We start from the raw sequence: 22,358 nt of genomic DNA on the forward strand, positions 1-22,358 counted from the left end.
GAGTACATAGTGCCCCATTATAAAGAACGGAAGCCCCCTTTTAATGCCTGCTCTGGAGCAGGCATTAAAAGAGACGTAAAAAAATGGCACAAGGAATTCTCAGAGATTTCCTTACCCCGTTTTTTCCGGCTCACCTAACGGGGAAATGCCCCCTTTGCATGCATTATGCCTGGTGCAGGCATACTGTAGAGCAAAGGGCTATAGAGTGATGCAATGCATGCATTGCGCCACTCTGTAGATATGACGCAGGGATTTTGGCCTCGTTGGGCCACATTAACGTAAAAAATAATGACATTAGTGTGGCGCAAGGTGGCGCTAGGGCATTATAAATATGCCCGTCAGTGTTTCTCTGTGTTGCTTGAAAGAGGCTCCTCATACTTATTTTCTATTACTATTATGGTTAGCTTGCAAAGGATTGTGGGTTTGCAAACATCCTGTTCATGGACATCAACATATCTGCAGTCCCTTACATCTATACATTTATATTTCGGGATGGATGTTCTTTGTAACTAAAAATATACACATTTTCTAACGTTCAGAATTTAAGCTGTGATTCTACGTGTTAACGCACATTTATTAAATAGAAATTATTGATAAATGTTTATGTATTCTTAATAATGAAAAATGTAGAAACGGTTAACGTAGAAAAATAATGTGCACGTTTGAAATTGTGCCTTCGGAGAGTAGTCACCAAGATTCACGGATAATATTAAAAGAGCAACTAATACATGTGAAATGCTAAAAATGTATTAAAATAATGTAGTAGTATGTCATAATGAGGGATATAACTTATGTTTTGCATTCTATTGTAGAGTTTAATTTAACCAAAGTAGTTGCCTAGTTTTGCCAGGCCTCGTGCATGAGCTGAATATTAACGTTCACTGTAAGCCACCGATGGGTTGAACTAACCGTGAACTGCTCATTGTTTAATAAAATTTACCTAGCTAGAATCCTTTGCGTGAACCGACGGACAGGAGATGATGGAATCAAAATTGTAGCGAAAAACTGTGTAAAGCATTCAGAGTGTACTTTCTCAGGACCCGAACAATAGAGACGCTGACTGCAGAAGAAGATGCAACATTTTCGATATCTGACGAGCTGGATGATGAGGACATCACAAGACGGACCAATCAACAGTTTGAGAACTATGAAACATTAGAATCTATTGATTTGGAGTGTTTTATTCATTGGCTAAGTAAATAATATGAGACTAATTGACCAATTAGGAATTGGGTGATAGTCTGGGTGACTTTGATATAATGATATGACAGAAGGGGAGAGTTCAGATGTTAGGTGCAGATGTTAGGGGAGAGACTGCAAGATCGAAGAAGATTTGAGATTCTGTCATTTGGCACATGCTCTTGAGAGCCTGATGTGATGCTGATCGATTGATAACCTGAAGACTGACTTTGTTGCTGATTTATACCATGGATAGGTAGCTATGACAATGTGACTGAATGTCTTTTGTGCCTTTTCTTTCTAGGTACCAACTGCGCTCTTTGCGCTCTTTATTAGTTTTTCTCTTAGCTAGATGTTTCCCAAATTCATGTTCTAAACCGTTTTCGCATGAAGTCCCACATGCTAATGCTAATCTGGTTTAGATGAGGTTTCTATTCTAAGACATTGACATATACAGTGACAAATGATTGACAGACTGATTTGCTGAACTCTGATACTCATGTTGAGGTATTCACCTTTGATTCACATGTTGACTTATGCTAATGCTTTAGAATGCATTCTGTCTCAAGTTTTGATTTAATTATGTAATTGGTTGTACTAATGAATTAACCTTTATCTGATGCAAATAAAGTTTTGAAATAATTTCATGACTTAGTATTGTAACTAATAGGGAAATAAAATTGATAAAACGTATCTTGAGTTGTGGTTTTTCATGACCAAAGGGTTGTGGTGTGCTGTTTATTAACTATTGATTAATGACTAGATTAATGTTATTTTTGTTTATTTATTATTGAGAAACATTGGTTACACCTTAGCTAGGATACTCCATGTGAATCAGAAGGTTAATCGACCTATACGCGTCCCCTTATAAGTTTACTTATTAAGGATCAGGCACGCTAGCATACGTACAATATTATATTCCATCTGTTAAAACAGGATTAGAATGCAGGCTTGGTTGCTCAGTCAGGGAGAAGTAGTAACAGCCTGTAGTACTGAAGGCTTTTTCTGCTCACCCCATGGATAAATATTAACAGCCTTTGATACTGCAGTTGAGTGCAGCCTACTATTACGATACATAGTAACCGGTATGATACTGCAGGATTGCATTGCACACACTTGGGTCTTCCAAGAACAGTATGTGGTACTGCAGGCTTGTGCTTCTTACTCTCAGGGCACATAGTTACAGCCGTTGTTGCTGCAGGCTTTTACTGCACATTCTCAGGATACCTAATATTGGAAAAGTTAATAAGCTTAGGCCCAGATTTATGAAAAGTGGTGCTGCACCTAGTGCAGCACCACTTTTGTTGCACCCCTTATTCCCTAATGCCACCTTGTGTGTGCCGTATTTAAAATACGGCGCACCAATGCTGGTAGTCAGGTGGACTAGCGTCATAATGTTTTATGCTAGACCGGCGCTTGGCAGGACTAGCATCAACATTTTTTACGCTAATCCTGCAAAGCACCCAGAAACCCATTGAACACAATCGGAGCCTTTTTTTTTAACACCTGCACTTAGCAGGCCTTAAAAAAGGCTGATAAAAATGGCGCAAAGGAATCTCATAGATTCCTTTGCGCCATTTTTACAACCCCCCTAGTGCCGGAAAGCCCCCTTGCATACATTATGCCTGGCGCAGGCATAATGTGGTGCAAGAGGTTACAAAGTGGCGCAATGCAAGCTCTGCGCCACTTTGAAAATATGGCGCAGGGTTTTTGCCCTTCAAACACCACATTAGCGTAAAGAAAATTACGCTAATGTGGGGTTGAAATGGCGCTAGGCCACCATAAATCTGGGCCTTCGTATTTAAGCAACAACACAAGCATATATCAATGATACATCACTGTGTCTGAAACTTACAAATGCTGAATATACCTCGTCACATAGGAAGTCATACATTCAAAGTCTCTAACTCCCAAAAAAAAGTAACAATATACATTGAGGTGGATTAGAGTTCCTGTTTTGGCCTGTTAGTGAATTGGAAGGATGTTTTTTCTCAGTTGGCTATTTATACTAATTTTTTGCCTGTCTTTTTCTTTTGTGGAATTTATTTGTACTTGCTCTTTCACATTTTAGGCATCGTCTGGACCTGATGCGTGAAATGTATGACCGAGCGGCCGAAGTGCCTTCAAGTGTCATTGAGGACTGTGACACCGTAGTGAAGGGTGGGGACCCTTTCTACGACCGCTTTCCATGGTTCCGGTTGGTTGGCAGGTAGGATCATTTCACATGCAGAAGGAAGGCTATAGTGAACACAGACTACATCTTTCCCTTCAGTTAAGAGTCTATATGTTCCTCAAGCCCATCCCCTTTCTCATTTCCCTGTATCCTAACGCAAACAATGAGGAGAGTTCTGTCATAGATAATTTATGGCCTTATGGCATTCAAGCTAACATGCCCATCTGAGAGTGTGCCCATGAGTGATAGTTCATATGTGTTTGTTTTGTGTGGTCCGAGATGCTCATTCTCTAGACTGAATTAGATGAAGGGGAGGAGGCCAAGTACTATTAAAGCTCGTGCACGTTTTTCAATAGGTTGCACTAGTAGAAGATACTGTACTCTAAGATACTAGAAAGAGGATGTGAGAGCCGAATTATGATTCACATATTTCATATACCCTTTCCACCCAAATCTAACCCACCTTCAGAGGTAGCAGCACTTATCTTCGCTAGATCTACATTGTGTGGAATGAAAATAGGGTAGTTATAAATTTCAGGGTTTGAATATATTATAGTTGTTCAAGAAGGAAAAAGTGAAGTCTTATAAGACAATAGAAAATGAACACTATCAAAACTTAAAAAGAGGGAAGAGTGTATATTTAATTATATATGAGTTAAAACTATTCCTCTTCCACAGTGGTAGTTTTTGTGGATATAAGGTAAAAATATGAGTTTGTTCTTTTTTCTGTGATGCATAAGACAGAGGAGAAGGCACTGTTGCTTGACATCGTTTAACTTCTGTCCCAGGATGTGTTGAAAATCTTATGTTGATCACTTCTGTCTTGTAGTAACCTCTATTTCACTGTCTCTGGCTGCTGCAGCATTCCTCTCTTCAGCACCTGCTGAGTGATCGCATGGCTGACCTCACCCCTTCCCTCACTTTCTCAAACCCTGACATCACAAAGCCTGCCAAGAGTAGCCTTAGGAGAAAGAGGAGGAGGACCTGGAAGATGACGCCTGCTTTATCTTGTCCAGGATCAGTTGTACAGCCCCACCCACATGTTTACTTTTATGGGAAGGTTGCTGAGGTTTCAGCAGAGCTTGCTGGGAAGGAACTAGCTCTATCACATGAGGGAGACTGCCCAAAATACAAGCATTTGCAATGCAATGGATCTTCACATTTGCTCAAGTTAGAGCTGTTAGCGTTGTAAATTCCCAACCAGGCTTTTCTTGCCACATAAATTGAAATAGAAAAGTAATTCAGTTTCACATAAGCGAGCTGATTTAAAGCAACACGCATGAGCTTGAAGAAGACACACAAAAGGAAAAAAGTTTGTTCGCAGTCAGCGTATCAGCAAAAGCAATTAGCCATGTAACAAGGTTCATGTCCAAGGTGGTAACCAAACTGCCCCAAGAATGGACCAATGTAAAGCAATTACTGATGATAACAAAGGATTTTTGAAAGGCAAGCCCATGAACTAGGGATAGTGATGGGCATGTAGTGGGTGTGGTTAAAAGCCCGAATAGATAACAGCACGTCGGAAAAGCAGCGCTTAGGTGCTGCTATGCTCGACCTAAAAAGTGGAAAAAAACAACATTTTTAAAAAACAAGGGGGGCAAAATAAGTCTTGCCCGGGACCCAAACATCCTGTAGTGGGCACACATGGCAGTCATGAACCCAGGAATACAAAGCCAATTGTAAAAATACACATTTTTTGACAGATAACAGCCTATTTGCATTTTTAAGACACATTTTGTTTTTAGCAAAAAGGTTGCATGCTGCAGACATAATGGACTGTCCTTCTAGCCTACTGCCTTTTTATAACATTTGCCCTCTAACAAAATCACTGTCTCCAAATTGGGACAGCAGAACCTTAGGTCTGTCTGTCTGTGAGGTGGCAGCAGCTGTAGCTGCATTGCAAGCCCTAGAGAGCTGGTTTGGCAGTACTGGGGGTCCATGGTGGAGCCCCCAGGATGCATGGAATTGGCTACCCAATACCGCATTTGGAATAGGAGGACAATTCCATGATCTTAGACACCTTACATGGTCTTATTCGGAGTTACCATTGTGAAGCTACATAAAGGTATTGACCTATATGTAGTGCACGCGTGTAATGGCGCCCCTGCACTCACAAAGTCCAGGGAATTGGCCCTGAACTATGTGGGGGCATCTTTGCTAGTGCAAGAGTGCCCTCACTCTTAGTAACTTTGCACCTTACCTTCACTAAGTGAGGGTTAGAGATATAGGTGACTTATAAGTTACGTAAGTGCAGTGAAAATGGCTGTGAAATAATGTGTGCACTATTTCATGCAGGCTGCAGTGGCAGTCATGTGAAAGGGTTTGTCTGAGCTCCTTATGTGAGGCAAAAGAAATGCTGTAGCCCATAAGGATCTCCTGGAACCCCAATGCCCTGGGTACCAAATTCTAGGGACTTATAAGGGGGGTCCAGTGTGCCAATTGAAATTGGTAAATGAAGTCACTAGCCTATAGGGACAAATTTAAAAGCAGAGAGATCACAAGCACTGAGGTTCTGGTTAGGAGAGCCTCAGTGACACAGTTAAGCACTACTGACAACACACACATTAGGCCATAAATTATGAGCACTGGTGTCCTGGCTAGCAGGATCCCAGTGACACAGTAAAAACACACTAACACGCACTCACAAACATGCCAAAAGTGGGTTTAACCATGCTAGAAAGAGGGTACTTTCTCACAGTAGGGTTGGGTGGGGGTGTCCCTGGAGACAGGGAAGGACACCTGTGGGCAATTTCCATGGTCTCCGACCATGGAAATCTGCCTCCAGGTCCCCTTACGCCTACCCATACCCAGGTGTTAAATAATGGCACAAAGCAGGCTGAGTGCCATTATTTAAGGCCCTCCTCCTCCCATGCGTGATTTTTGCACGGGAGGATAAAGAAGGCGCTAGGGCCTTTGAGGCATTTTTTGCCAGGGAACGCCTACCTTGCATCTCATTGATGCAAGGTAGTTTTCCAAAGGCGAAAAATGTTGTTAACTCCAATATTTTGGCACTAGACATGTCTAGCGCCAAAATATAAGTATGGAGTTAAGTTTGCGCCGGATTTGTGTAAAAAAATGACGCAAATCCGGCGCAAACAGAGTGTAAATATGGGCCTAGGTGAGCAATTATCCTTGGCAGATCAAGAACATACAGCTAGCAGCGAGAAAGGTGCGCCCAACATGGTATACACCCTAGATTACTGGATGTAAACACTTTGCTTTTAGACATGAAAACATTTACCTACCATAGATGGCAAAATCAAGACACTGGTCTGGAATGGCATGGTGAAAAAGCATTTACAAAAACACGAAGCCAGATCAAAATAACAGAGTGCTTGTAGTCAAACTTATCTGCAGTTATGCAGTTATCCATGTAACAGGGTCGATGTCATGCAAAGCACTCGACTTTCTGCCCAGCGAGATTGCGCTGCATAGGAAATAAAAAGAAAAAGTAGTCCAGAAGCTGTATGGGAAAACATGGAGAATCATATGTTTTCAGTAGTTTACCAGTGCTGCCAAGGAGGGCTAAGCACCAGAAAAGGCATGACGTATGCATGCCTTTCACAAATGAAATCAAAAATTTTTAAAAGGCAAGCCCACGAACCAGCAAAACTGATGAGCATGACATGGGTGTGGTTAAAAGCCCACAGAGAGAGTACAACAGGGGCCAGAACGCTTGCATGCTCGACCCTAATAAAAATCAATGAACTGCTGCCACTCAGAAGTGCCTGTACAGCAAGGAATAGGGAGGAAAATATTTAAAGAGGTTTGAAAATGGATTATAGTTAATGGGGAAAAAGATCATCAAAAGAGATTTGGAAAAGTAACGAAGATGGCTTTCTTAAGATGAGTAAATGAATGAGATTAATGATTTACTGATGATTGGGAAAGCCCTGAACAAAGTTTTCATGTCAAGCTCTCTGTGTAATAAGGTATTTGTTAAGAAATAATCAACAGTGGTACGTTGCAGGATCAGACAATGGCAGGGACAACGAGAAGGCTAGGATGTCAAAATTCCCCTGTGGTTTGGATATACACAAGGGAAACAAGGTTGTTTGCAGGTTTAACAATTCTATAAGATGACTGAGCTGTCAGGAGACAGAGTACATCATGCATGCTGTAACTAGATTGCTGGTAAGTCTGCAGAAATTTGGGTAATATTGTCCCTTAAAAATGCTCAATATTTTCCACTCTATAGAAAATAGTGCATAAATCTCCTGGTACCTTGTACTTAAGCCCTGAATGTGTCTCAGAGTGAGTCTTAATGTCAAACTGTGATCTGTATAGGCTCTGGTTGGATGCATTTAACCCGTTACTAACCCTTTTCATGTTGCAAAATATTCAGTTTATCTGTATAAATGTGTGAGAGTCTGAGTTTTAATTGTCATCCTGCTGATTCTGTAGTTGAGGAAAGAGATGTCTACATAATCCTCAAAAACATGAAGGAGAAGGGTTTACTCTGTGTATCTGATCGAAATTGGAGGCATGTGGTTATGTGATATCACAAATGGATTCTTCAGTCTTCCCTTATCCACAAATCACAGGAGGACTTGTATTGCTGTAACAATGATGAAAGGGTGGAGTTTGGAGTGGATTTCCTAATCTACAGAAAGTCCAATTTCATTTATCGGGCTGTCTAGTGCTGAAGATGGTGTAGGTTGATCTAGATACACAAAGGTGTAATCTTGGTAAGTTCCAGATGAGTTTTCTGTGTGAAAGGAAGGTGGTGGTTGATAGATTGGGCAGACACTGAAATGGTGCAGGATAGGCGGACATAGGACTGCACAGGGTGCTTTGTGAAGCAGATTAGGTGTTAAGAGCTGTGGGCGATCTGATGTACTCCAGCAGTTTTACACCTTAAGAAGGGTCTGGATTCTTCCCCTTGTCATTCCCTTGGGAGTTTGGAATTGAATAAATATCCTCCCAGGATATCAATGTTGGTCTTTCGTTTTGTAATACTTTCAATATTTCAACTTTCAATTTGTGTTTGATCTGCTCCTCATTCCTAGATTGACTATTCATCCAGCAGCCAAATCACGAGTGCTCAAGTCCCTGTGGTTTGTCTTTCCTTCTTTTGATTGAGGTTTCCAATCCTCTCTTTCTTCACAAACGTTCGCCGTCTTTTGCTTTACCTAATGCTTCAGCAGAATAACTGTAACTTATCAATGATGTTGGAAGGGTGTTCCTTTTTTCTTAGCATTCTGTCTTTGCACCTCACCAATCTTGTAGTTTCACTTTTCCTTCCCCATTGGTTATTCACCTTGTTGTATAGCATCTTTAGCCATGTTTTTTAGACACGTTATTTTAGCAACTAGGCCTGCCATTTGTGCACTTTAGCCTAGTTATGTTTTATTCAGCTTAATTTTTTGCATAGGCCACATTTGCGGTGTTGTTTTATTTTCTTTATGTAGTTGTGCTTTCACCTAGGAAAATATTGCATTTCTAGTAAGCCATTCTTTTCACTTTGTGCTTTCCTCAGGGCTGCAGCCAGATAGAGTTGCTGGCAAATTGAGAAGCTGTGTCTCCAATATTCACAGAAACATGCACCTCCTTATGTGAGGAGGTTTTCTCAGAACATCAGCTGTTTTATTATAAAAACACTTCTCTGTCTCACATACGTTCGAGGGAGATTCGAGCCAGATGACCACGACCGAGTGCTGATTGCCTTTGCTACAGCTGCATGCTAAGACTATCGGATGCATGGCCTACATGGGGATGGTGTCTTTCTAGACAACAGGCTTACTTGCTCAGGAATGGGGAATGATGTCTTCCCATGGGGGAAATCTGAAGGACGGATTAGGGTTTATAACACTGTGCTCTAACACAGCTTAGGTAGGAACCACATATATTTTAGGACTTTTCCTGTGTTTCGCTGTTCTTGTCACCATTTTGTTTCTAGTGTGTCTTATCATCCTAGTTATTGCAATTCATGCCATTTTATCTAAGATGCAGTTCATTCAATAAACCTTATTGAACCAGTCCCTTCCTCTGTTTGTCTTTGCATGTATGAGACTAATGTAACTGAGAGAAAAGGATGAGATCTGATTGACCTCACGTTCCCGGAGGAGTCATTTCTGTCATGCACCCAGTTGCCACAATCATTCCTGCTCTTGGGCAGAAGTGAGTTGCTGCTAATTATCCGGAAAACTATAATAGGACTACAGTTGTCAAATGGTGTGGGATTGGACTCAGTTCCCCACAATTCAGGTGCTTCTGCCACCCAAATCCAGCAGCCTCATTAGAAAAATGAGAGCCTACATGACAACCTTCTCCCATCTGTCTCTGTGACTTCTTCCCCAAATTGCTCCACTTTTTCCTGTTCCTTCTGAATCCCCATCTTCAAATAATTTCCCTTGTCTGTTTAATATTCACATGTTTCCTTATTTATTAGTTTTTTTCTCGTTTTACTCCGATTCTCCTCACTGTTATTCCATCCAATCTTTCTTTCATCCTACCCACCCTAATTATGTTATGAAGTCCCTATTTACTGATTATCTCTTTGCATTTTGTCACTCCTTTTTCTTGCCCTGACCTCACTTTCTCTTTTTTTAGGGTCAAGCCTGCGAGTGCATATGCTAGTGCATGTGTCTTGCTTGCGAGACTCTGTTGTGTTCAGTTTAGGGTTTGGAGCCTGCCTGTTGCTCACCATTTGTTGGTTTGCATGGCACTCTTCTCTACAGCCTCGTAATTCATCAAGGCCCGCCTGGCATTATTTCTGTTCCTCTGTGTGGACAGGGATCAAACACTAATTGATTCAGCTAAATTAGTGCCTGTCCGCTGCTCCCGACGTGATTGAGGTACTATTTTGTCTTTTAATCTTCAAGTGCCCTGCAAACAGAAGGCTTGTAACTGGTAAAAAAGTGCCCAACAGGACAAACAAAATTGCAAACTTGTATTTTTTAAAGCTAGCTTTCTTTTATTTTGCCAAGTCTTCTTTTCTCATTATCCACTCATGTTTTCGGTTGTTTTTGCTCCTGGGTACTGTTCTCAGAAGATAACAATTAACTTGTTTGAAATATTGCAAAGCAACAGTGTTTCTTTATTATGTGTAATCTCTGTAATGATGCTTCAACACATAATCATGCTGTACACCCCAATCCATCCCACTAAAATCTGCCCCACTACAATCTACCACACCCACCCTACTTTACCACACTCCAATCCAAAGCAATCTGCCCCACTCCAACCCAAAGCAATCTGCCCCACTCCAACCCAAAGCAATCTGCCCCACTCCAATCCAAAACAATCTGCCCCACTCCAACCCAAAGCAATCTGCCCCACTCCAACCCAAAGCAATCTGCCCCACTCCAACCCAAAGCAATCTGCCCCACTCCAACCCAAAGCAATCTGCCCCACTCCAACCCAAAGCAATCTGCCCCACTCCAATCCAAAACAATCTGCCCCACTCCAACCCAAAGCAATCTGCCCCACTCCAACCCAAAGCAATCTGCCCCACTCCAATCCAAAACAATCTGCCCCACTCCAACCCAAAGCAATCTGCCCCACTCCAACCCAAAGCAATCTGCCCCACTCCAACCCAAAGCAATCTGCCCCACTCCAACCCAAAGCAATCTGCCCCACTCCAACCCAAAGCAATCTGCCCCACTCCAACCCAAAGCAATCTGCCCCACTTCAACCCAAAGCAATCTGCCCCACTTCAACCCAAAACAATCTATCCCACTCCAATCTGCCAATCCACCTCACCCCAATCCAACCCACTCCATCTCAAGTCACCACATTCAAATTGACCCCACTACAACCCAGTCCACCCCACACCAATCCAATCCACCACACACCAATCCAATCCACCCCAATCCAGCCCAGTCCAAGCTACCCCACTCCAATCCAATACATCTCACCCAATTCACCACACCTCAGTCCAATCCACCCCACTGCAGTCTGATCCACCCTACTCCAATCCAACCCACCCCAGCCCACTCTAATCCAACCCAACCCACCCCACTCACCCCACCAAATCCAAACATCCACCCCAGTCCAAACAAACCCACCCTACTCCAATCCAACCCACCCTACTCCAATCCAATGTACCCCACTCAAATGAAGTCCACCATTACCCAGTCTACCTCACTCTAATATAATCCACCCACTCCACTACAATCTACTTTATTCCATCCTACTCAATCCAATCTAGTCCACATTAATTCTCTCACCTCCAGTTAAATCCATCCCACTCCAAACCACCTTATTCTACCTCACTTCAATCTAATACATCACTCTCCAATCAATCCACCCCACTCAAATCCACTGACTCTCATTCAATCCACTCCACTCCAAACCAATCCACCCTACTCAAGTCCAATCCACCATAATACACTCCAATCCATCCCAACCCAAACCAATCCACCCCAACTAACCTCACCCCAGTCTACCCCATCCCTATCCAATCCACCCTAATCCAATCCACCCCATCACACCCTATTCCAACCAACTCAGTCCAATACGCTGCACTCCACTTCACTCTGATACGCCCCACTGCAGTCCACCCACTGCAGTCCACCCCACGCCAATCTAATCTACCTCACCTCAGTGCAATCCACCCAGTCCAAGCCATTCCAGTCCAGTCTACCCCACCCCAATCCAATCCAGTCCACCCCACCCAAATCCAACCCACCTCTTCCAGTCCACCCCACCCCTCTTAAATCACCCCACTCCAATCCACCTCAATCCATTACAATCCACCACTATCTACCTAAATCCAGCCCACCCTATCCTGGTGCAGTCCACTGCACCCCAATCCAATCCATTCAGCCTACCCCACCACAATCTACCCCACTCCATTACAATCCACTCCAATCCACCACAGCCCCATTCAGTCCACTCCACCCTATCCCAGTTCAGTCTACCTCACTCCAATCCAACCCACCTCACCGCACACCAATCCACCCCACCTCCATGCAATCCACCCCACTTCAATTCAAACCTACACATCCTACTTCTATTCAATCTACCCCAGCCCAATCCATCTCACCCCACCTCTATCACTCCAGTCCAAACCACCTACCCAATCCAATCTAATCTACCCCAGTCCCATCCACCTCACCCTATTTCAATCCACCCTACTCCAATCCAACCCACCCACACCAATCTACTCCACTCAAACCTCCCAATCCACTCCATTCTACTCCAATCCAATCCACCCCACAACCTCAATGCACTCTAATCCACTCCACCCTATTCCACCCCACTTCACTTTTTGACACTCTCTGCCATGGAATCCTGCTTCCCTCTACTCAACTCTACAACACTCCAGTCATACTACTCCACTCTACAACATTCAGACAAATCCACTCTGACACTCTACTCCCCCACTCCACTCTGACACTCTACGCCACTAACCTTTAGCTATGTTGAACAGGAGCCACACTGGAATATAACATGGCAAAATAAAAGCAAATAGACCTTGTAGAGGCGAGACCTATTGGCGTTGCCAATGCTTGTTTATTTCTGTATTGTTTTCCCTCTTCTTTCCTTTATTTAATCCCTGAGAGCTTTAGTCCAAGTGATCAGGTGCCGGAGGTGTTGATCTGCACCCCTGAGGATAACAGTGTAGAGGATCCCATTAATGTCAGGGTTGCAGATGTTGTGGATTCCAGGTTGAAACGTGAGGGTACCTTGAGAAATCATGCATGACCTGGGCAATAGTTCATTTGGGCTCCATTACCCAGTGATTCCTTATGTTTCCTGCAATTACCTCTAGAGATTTCAGCTTCTGCAGCCGAAATCTTCTTGGTAAATATGACATGACCATGGTTTTTCTATAGAATGTGTAATTCCAGATGGGATAGGTAGCTCTGGTACCTGATCTTTCGGGGATGACAAGGCATTCATAGTAAGGCCGTTAGGACCTCATTGTGAGTAGCCTCAGAAATGTGCCAATGTTTCCCACAGTACCTGATGTGGGATTGCCGGTGCCTCCAGGAGAGGGAAAAATTCAGCCCATAATCAGCTGGACTCCTAGGGTCCACTAACCAATAAGGAATTACCATGGATTTGGGGATACTGTGCCCAATTCCCTCAATATTACATTGTTGCTCACCCAGCACTCCGCTACTCCTCCATCACATTTTCTCTTGGAGACTTTGCCTGATTGCAGCTGGTGAAATCTCTGGAAGAAATATACTGGGCCTGCAGTAAATCAGTGCCCTCCAATGACCTAGAGGCCTCAGGCTGGGCAGAGTTAGAGTTTAGAATCCTTCCTGGGAATCCCTGAGGAATTGCTTCCTCTCATTTCAAGTGAAATGAAAAAGCAAAGAAGAGAAGGAGCCCTGAAGCCTCAGAATCCTTCTCATCACACAGGTAAAAAGGGTATCAAAGTATCCCTTCCCCCACCCTACCACTAAGGATACCATTCCTGTGGTGGGAGATACCTCTCCTGGGGTGGAACCTGTACCTGGGGAGCCCACAGCTGCCACAGCTAAACTCCCAGAGGTAAAAGTTCCTCTCTATGGAATTGCTGAAACTGGTAAGCAGAACTGCACTGTTTTAGTAAATTTGGAGCAACCCTCTAGCCCTCCCAGAGAAATTTTAGTGCAGCAGTCCTGCACTACCTCTAAAGACATAGGACAGCCGCCCTGTCCTTATGTGGAGCCTTTGGGACAGCAGCCCTGCCCTGCTCTACCCCAAGAGAAACAGCATCCCTGTTGTCTCTTAGAGCCATATGGACAAACTTTTTGCCCAGCTGTGGCTTTGCTGAGATAGCATACCTGTCTAGCAATCCAATCCTTAGGACAGCACCACTTCCCCACTTTAAACCTCTTAAATCTTACAAATAGAGAATCTCGGAGTATGCACCTGCACTGTTTTCTAGGTAAAAATCTCCAAACAGGGCGGTTTATCTCCCCACAGGGAAGTAACCATACAGTGGATGATAAACGGAGTAACCACTCTATTGCAGATCTACTCTCCAGTTATCACCACTTAGACAATAAAGTCTTAACTGGCCAAGGTTAGCCTTATTGTCCTTCGTTTGGGGGGGGGGGGCTATGTGAGAAAGTAGCCTGTTTCTACCATGGTTACCCCCATTTTTGGCGTGTTTGTCAGTATGCTTAATTGTGTCACTTGAGTCCTGCTAACCAGAATTCCAGTGCTTATGCTCTTTCTGGTTCCAAATTTGTACTTATATACTGGTAACCCAGTATTTCACTCCAAATTGGCATACTGGACCTCCCTTGTAAGTCCCTAGTATTTAGTACCCAGGACATTGGGGTTCCAGGTAATCCGTATAAGTTGCAGAATTCCTTTGCCACCTATAAGGAGCCTATACAAAGGCTTCTCCGGGACTGTCATTGTAGCGTGTGTGAAATAGTGCATGCACTTTTCACAGCCATTTTCACTGCACGAGGTCACTTATAAGTCACCTATATGTCAGGCCTTCAGACCCTGAAGGCTGGGTGCAAAGTACCTGTGTCCAGGCCCATTTTCCTGGACTTCATGAGTGTGGGGATGTCATTGTAAGAGTGCACTGCACATAGGTCAATACCTATGTACAGCTTCACAGTGGTACCTCTGAATATGGCCATATAAGGTGTCTAACAACTGGGAATTGTACCCCAATACTGATTCCAGTGTTGGTTTTACAACTCGAGACACCCTGGGGGCTCCACCATGGACCTCCAGTACTGCCATACCTGTCTTCTGAGGTTTTCACAGCAGCCCCAGCAGCTGCCACCTCACAGACAGGCTTCTGCCCAGTAGAACCGAAGGAATCTCCTGTGGAGTGACGGAGTTACTTCCCTGCTCTAGCAGGCACCTCTCGGCAGGGACAACCGGTGGCCTGGGCCCCCTCTCCAGATGACAGACATGTATCCAGTGACACGAGTGGTGGACTAAAGTGATCTCAGAAGTCCCAATGTCCAGCTGTCCAATTTTGGTGGAGGCAAGAGCGTGCCTCCCCATGCAAGACAGTACCCCTGTGCACTGCGTTACTTGCAGTTGCCAAGGCTTGTATGCGACCTTCTAAGAAGTTCTTCAAGCACAGCACAGTTTAGGCCCCCACCACTCCATTCTGCGACGCACAGCTCCTGAATGGTTCTCGGGCGGCATGGGAATCCTTTGTGTCATGCTGCATGGGCCTCCATTTGCACCTCCTTTGTCCCCATGATGTGGGACTCCTGTGTGCACTACCTGGTCTTCTGAGGGCTCTCTCAGTTACTTAGAGTCCCCTCTCTCTCCCCCTCCTGGGTAGAAGCCACAAGGTCCCTCCTGGTCCCGGGCAGCACCATTTTCCGCTAACTACAAGCTTTGCGTGTGCCAAGGCTTGTTGGTGGAATCCAGCGATTTAAACCAGACTGCATTCATCCATCCGGCATGGGACATCTTCTGCACCAACCAGGAACCTGCATCTGTCTTTGGTGCAATACTGACTTTGTCTTCTCACCGGTGGTGGTTCTTTTGTACTTTTATCCGGGTAAACAGGGGCTCCTGTTCTCCCTGGACTCTTCAGTGCTTCTTGGACTTGGTCACCTTCTTCCACAGGTCTTCAGGTCCAGGAATCCATTGTTGGTGTCTTGCTGTCTCTTCTGGTTCTTGCATTATCTTCTATCCCAACTTCTAGTGTGTTTTCTGAAACTTGCTGTGTTTTACTCCTGCTTTCCTGGGCTCTGGGGAGGGGTACATTACTTACCTTTGGTGTTTTCTTTGTTTTTTTCTTACACTCCCAGCGCCCCTCTACACACTACACTTGCCTAGGTGGGAAACTGACTTTTACATTCTAATATTTTAGTATATGGTTTGTGGTCCCCCTAGGCCCATTGCAACCTATTGTGATTTTCACTATTTGCACTGTTTTCCTACTGTGTGCTTACCTGTTTCTGGTTACTAATGTATATATTGTTTAATTTACTTACCTCGTAAGGGAGTGTAGTCCTGTAGTGCTTTCCTCTTATCTAGCTTCTAAAGCACTAACATAACACAACAGAAATGCACTTCTGAGGTCAAAGAAGACTTTTATTGTTGTTAATTCTTCCCCAACCACAATTTTTATGTATGACGAATTAGTAGCTTTCAAGCCCGCGTTAATCAAACAAAATATATCAGTTTGCAATATACACAGCAGGTTATATTTATAAGATATTGAATGCAAAGCAAAACAAATACTTCACCGTGTGGGAAACTATTTACTGCTTCATCTTTCTAAGGTCTGCAAGCTGATGACCCCTTGTCAGCTGCGAGAAAGAGATTCATCTACCCACACAGGATTGCTGGCAGCTGGCGCCAAGCTCCAGCACAAGGTCCGGCAGATTCGAATCTGACTCTCTGCAGCCTGTTACATTTGTTACAAAGGTGTGCCCCCTCCTCTCAGACCTGGGAAACTGAGCAAGCCTTTTGGAGACTGGCCAGGTCTCCAAGACTACTCCTGTTCCCAAGCTCAAGCGAAGAAAAACAACACCCATGTACCCTCTCTTATCAGGTCTAGTCTACTGTGAGAAAAACATCTTGGTTCATCTGGTGCTAAAACACAGCTTGGAAAAATACAGCTTGGATTCTCAACTGCAATGTCTAACTCCACGTTAAAGGCAATGGGCAGCTAACCTAAATATCAAATGCAATGTCTAGTGTCATGTCAAAGCCAATAAGCATCTAAGCTGAATACAAAATGCAATGTCTTATATCATGTCAAAGCCCATAGGCAGCTGAGCTGAATACAAAATGCAATGTATAATATCATGTAATATATAATATCATGTCAAAGCCCATAGGCAGAATATCTAATAGCATGTCAAAGTCAATAGGCAGCTAAATTGAATACATCATGTCAAAGCCAATAGGAATGCAATGTCAAAGCCAATAGGCGGCTAGACTGGATACAGCATGTCAAAGCCAATAGGCAGAATACAGAATGTAATGGCTAATGCAATGTCAAAGCCCATAGGCGGCTCAACTGAATACAGAAAGTAATGGCTAATGCCATGTCAAAGCCAATAGGCAGAATACAGAATGTAATGACTAATGCAATGTCAAAGCCCATAGGCAGCTCAACTGAATACAGAAAGTAATGGCTAATGCAATGTCAAAGCCCATAGGCGGCTAAACTGAACAAAACATACAATGTGAACATTGAGCAACTAATATGCGCAGTGGTGAAACACAAAGTCATTGGTCAAAACAAACTTTATCAAATGGCAGTACATTCCGCCCTTTGACCAATGAATTTTTGTTTCACATATCTCTTGTTTCAAACAAAAACAAAAAACAAAAAACATCAGCACAAAAAAAAAAAACATTATCAGCAAGTCAGATTTGAATGATCAAAGCAATCCCTGTAAAGCAATAGAAGTGAATTAACACATTGATCTCATAACCTTTCACATCAGATACATCTACATAGAAAAGACTGAATGAGTCTCTAATTCAACAGTGTTAGCAATTTGATGTGGCATAAGTTCTACTCATGTAAAGGTGCACGGTCCACCTGAAAGGTTTGCTGGAAGATGAGAAAAAAAAAAAAAATCACAGCTTAGTTCCAGTGGAAGAATGCAATCAAACAAGTTGAACTTGAACTGAAGGCGCAGTTTGCGCAAAATGGATCCATGGTGCTGGCACTTTACTCAGCCAGGTTCAGGTTGGGGATTCGGTCCCTTCCCCGACCCCACACGCACACACCGGAAGGGGGACCACACAGCACTCAGGGACAGTGGCGAAACGTGGTAGGATCTGCAAAAGAAACAAGTATGACTTTTCTTGCAAACAACATTTTTCATTTAAACTGCACCCTTCCTCTTTCTTTCCCTGTTTTATAATCAGCAGGACGTTTTTGGGGCCCTTTGTTTTATTTTCTGCAGGTTCTGGAGGGTCACTTGGGGCTTCAGCCCACACATCAGCACTGAGGTTTTTATCTGCTGCGCCACAGCTTCCCTTTTCTTGCACTGTCAGAAGGGCTGGGGCAGACTCCTTCTTTAACAAACCTCCATTCACTGCACTTTTGCCAATTTGGGCCATTCTGTCTCCAATTTGTATGAATGAATCAGATTCTTTTCTAGGTATCAGCATAATTTCGATTTTTCCTTGGTAATCTGCAGCAATCACTCTCCCTAAAACCTGATCACTTTGCCATTCCTGTCCTGGTAACGTTCCTCTCCCCAACTGCTCTGTGACTGCTTGCATGACAGATTGCTTTTGTGCGTGCTGCACAGTTTTTATCAAATCTAGGGAAATGTGCATCTCTCTCATCTCTGCCCACCTGTAAGTGGCTTTTTCTCTCAGCTGTTCACATTTCTGGGGCACCCACTTAGCCATCCCCACTAAGGCAGAATTCTGGGTGTACACTTCTCTCTCTGAATTTTTCTCATTAACATCTGCAAGGTAATTGAGCCAGTTAGGTGCTAGAACATTAGCAATGGACCAAAAATCAGCGTAAAAATGACACATCTCACGTAGCTCTTGCTTTAAAATCTGACACACATTATACAATGCTGTTCCTTCTACTGTGCCAGAAAACAACATTTCAGTCAATGAATCATTAGTAAAACAAACATGCTTTTTATCTTCAGTAGACACGAATTCAAATGGTGCACACAACTTCATTGATAACTCTTTTACCTGTGGTACTCTAGCCCTGTCTTGCAAGTACCAGATCCAATGTATGATTCTAGCTAGGGGCACTATTTTCTTCCCTTGTTCTTGAATTACATGTACATAAGTATTTCCTTCTTGCACTGCGCAGAAACCTAAAGTCTGCATTATTTCATTTGCCAAATCACAAGCGCGCAGCTGCATATTATTTTTCACAGTGACCATATACAAAAGTGTTAGGATTTCTCTCAAATGAGAGCTATTCTTTTTCCAAAAATCAAACAAGCTAATGAAACTCTTTCGTTTTACTTGTGCATTTTGCAACGGTAACTCGTAAATCACATTCTGGTCTCTCTCGTCCATCTTATCAGTTAAGGAATGCGCTTTCACTGCCAAAAACCCTGGCTCACACGAAAACTCAGTGCAGCTCGGAGCTGTCTTAACCCCCTCATTACTGGAATGGGACAAGAAAGATTCTTCTAAAACAGCCTTTTTATAACTTTCAGTCGGGCTAATTTGCTCACGTAAATTCCTATTTTCATGTTCCAACTTCCTACATTTCTCCTGCATTTCTCTGTAAGCAGATAAAGGTATCCAGACCTTTCTGTCATCATTACTTCCAAAAGACACGTTTTCTACATATGTACAACAGAAATTATTTCTCAAAACACTATCTGTAATTCCCCAAACAGAAAACAATTCACAGTTTTTCCGAGCACCATCGGGCAGTTTAACAACACATGCATTCTCAGACATGGTCTGCCGTGCTACTGTGATTCTCCAAAAAAAAACAATTTCTGTAATTCTCCAAACAACAAAAAAACAATTACACTTTTAAAGTGTGCACTTAGAAATCTACCAACTCGTCAACACCCTCTTAATCACCTCTTAATGACCGGCCCCACTTCTGGTACCAATTGTAGTGCTTTCCTCTTATCTAGTTTCTAAAGCACTAACATAACACAACAGAAATGCACTTCTGAGGTCAAAGAAGACTTTTATTGATGTTAATTCTTCCCCAACCACAATTTTTATGTATGACGAATTAGTAGCTTTCAAGCCCGCGTTAATCAAACAAAATATATCAGTTTGCAATATACACAGCAGGTTATATTTATAAGATATTGAATGCAAAGCAAAACAAATACTTCACCGTGTGGGAAACTATTTACAGCTTCATCTTTCTAAGGTCTGCAAGCTGATGACCCCTTGTCAGCTGCGAGAAAGAGATTCATCTACCCACACGGGATTGCTGGCAGCTGGCGCCAAGCTCCAGCACGAGGTACGGCAGATTCGAATCTGACTCTCTGCAGCCTGTTACATTTGTTACAAAGGTGTGCCCCCTCCTCTCAGACCTGGGAAACTGAGCAAGCCTTTTGGAGACTGGCCAGGTCTCCAAGACTACTCCTGTTCCCAAGCTCAAGCGAAGAAAAACAACACCCATGTACCCTCTCTTATCAGGTCTAGTCTACTGTGAGAAAAACATCTTGGTTCATCTGGTGCAAAAACACAGCTTGGAAAAATACAGCTTGGATTCTCAACTGCAATGTCTAACTCCACGTTAAAGGCAATGGGCAGCTAACCTAAATATCAAATGCAATGTCTAGTGTCATGTCAAAGCCAATAAGCATCTAAGCTGAATACAAAATGCAATGTCTTATATCATGTCAAAGCCCATAGGCAGCTGAGCTGAATACAAAATGCAATGTATAATATCATGTAATATATAATATCATGTCAAAGCCCATAGGCAGAATATCTAATAGCATGTCAAAGTCAATAGGCAGCTAAATTGAATACATCATGTCTCAGCCAATAGGAATGCAATGTCAAAGCCAATAGGCGGCTAGACTGGATACAGCATGTCAAAGCCAATAGGCAGAATACAGAATGTAATGGCTAATGCAATGTCAAAGCCCATAGGCGGCTCAACTGAATACAGAAAGTAATGGCTAATGCCATGTCAAAGCCAATAGGCAGAATACAGAATGTAATGACTAATGCAATGTCAAAGCCCATAGGCGGCTCAACTGAATACAGAAAGTAATGGCTAATGCAATGTCAAAGCCCATAGGCGGCTAAACTGAACAAAACATACAATGTGAACATTGAGCAACTAATATGCGCAGTGGTGAAACACAAAGTCATTGGTCAAAACAAACTTTATCAAATGGCAGTACAAGTCCCCAAAGTATTTTTGGCATTGTGTGACTAAAATAAAGCAAGTTTAGTTTTGTAACATCTGGATTGTCTTTCATGTGTGAGTACTGTGTGACTACAGTGGTACTGCAAGAGCTTTGTATCTCTCCTAGTTCAGCCTTGGCTACTCTGCCGATAGCTACCTTTAGACAACCTGGCTTCTAGACACTGAATACATTTCACTAATAAGCAATAACTGGAATCTGGTATAAGGTTTAAGTACCTGTGGTTTCCACTACAAATCAGGCCAGCCTCCTACAGCTTCTATCTCAGGTGTTCCCGCCACCTTATCTCCCAGAGACAGGCGGGAGCACTCTGCCCGAAGATGGTTGTAAATCTCTTTGTACAGAGGCTTATGCAGCCTCCCTACTACATAATTCGTGACTTTGTCAACTGGGGACCATTTCCCTGACCTATGGTGTATTAATTCCTGAGGGTTCAGCATACTGCCAATGTGTCGATGCTTGGCAGATTAGGAGTGGGCAAGGGGCACCATGGGCAGGAGCCTACATCATGCTCTGCATCAGAGCCAGAGGGTGAGTCGGACCTATGAGTGGGGCTAACTGGGAGAGGAAGAGGAGGGCTGTCCACAGGTTGAAGCCCAGATGGCACAGGCACTGGATTAGTTATGTGGTTTAGTGCCAAGGGCTAGGATTGGTCCATAATGACCTTTTTCAATATGTCAAAAGCGTCCATATTGACACGAGGGGAATGTTCCCTTTTTCGCTTAGAAAACGCTGGTGGCAAGGTGGGTGGCCCTGGAGGTAGAGGGAGTGTGCTTCCTAAAATGTCTTCCATCGAAGGGAGGGGTTAAAAACAGTGCTCTGCATACTGCAGACATTTCTGCTCCAGGAGTGCACTGTCTGAGTTACTGCTTTCCAGATGGAGGCGTTGATTGCTTGAAAAATTGTTAATCGATTGGGAGATAGGTAATGCTATCCTTCTCTGTATAATTCTCCTCAGCATCATTTATGGTGTAAATACATATGTCGTTGGGGGCCACCCAACAAATATATGTATTCTGTGGTTACCAAGAGCTCGGAGGGCAGTCGCAGGAAGGTGGGGGTTACCCAGCCAACTAATACGCAGCCCAGAGGGCCATATACAGGGCAGGGAACCCTGCAGGATACCAACACACCCACTTGGAGTATAAGGGATTAATTTATGCCTGGGCCCGGTGTTCACCATGCACTTATTCTAAAAAAAAAAAAATAATAAAAAAAAAAAAAGCACTTGTCCGAGTGCTGCGTGCTGTTAACAGTACAGACCCCTGCAT

The 22,358-nt window shown here is 43.4% G+C and overlaps 1 protein-coding gene across 3 annotated transcripts in view; it reads left to right on the forward strand.

The window, feature by feature from the left end:
* The window catches only part of KIF1A (kinesin family member 1A), a 3,950,406-nt gene that overhangs the window by 1,214,261 nt on the left and 2,713,787 nt on the right, over positions 1-22,358 (forward strand). For all 3 annotated transcript variants that reach the window (XM_069213666.1, XM_069213667.1, XM_069213668.1), the window contains exon 26: positions 3,251-3,388. In XM_069213666.1, the coding sequence (XP_069069767.1) occupies positions 3,251-3,388 (138 nt within the window). The remainder of the gene's footprint in view (positions 1-3,250; positions 3,389-22,358) is intronic.

Source organism: Pleurodeles waltl, chromosome 11 (genome assembly GCF_031143425.1).
Source record: "Pleurodeles waltl isolate 20211129_DDA chromosome 11, aPleWal1.hap1.20221129, whole genome shotgun sequence".
NCBI lineage: Eukaryota > Metazoa > Chordata > Amphibia > Caudata > Salamandridae > Pleurodeles > Pleurodeles waltl.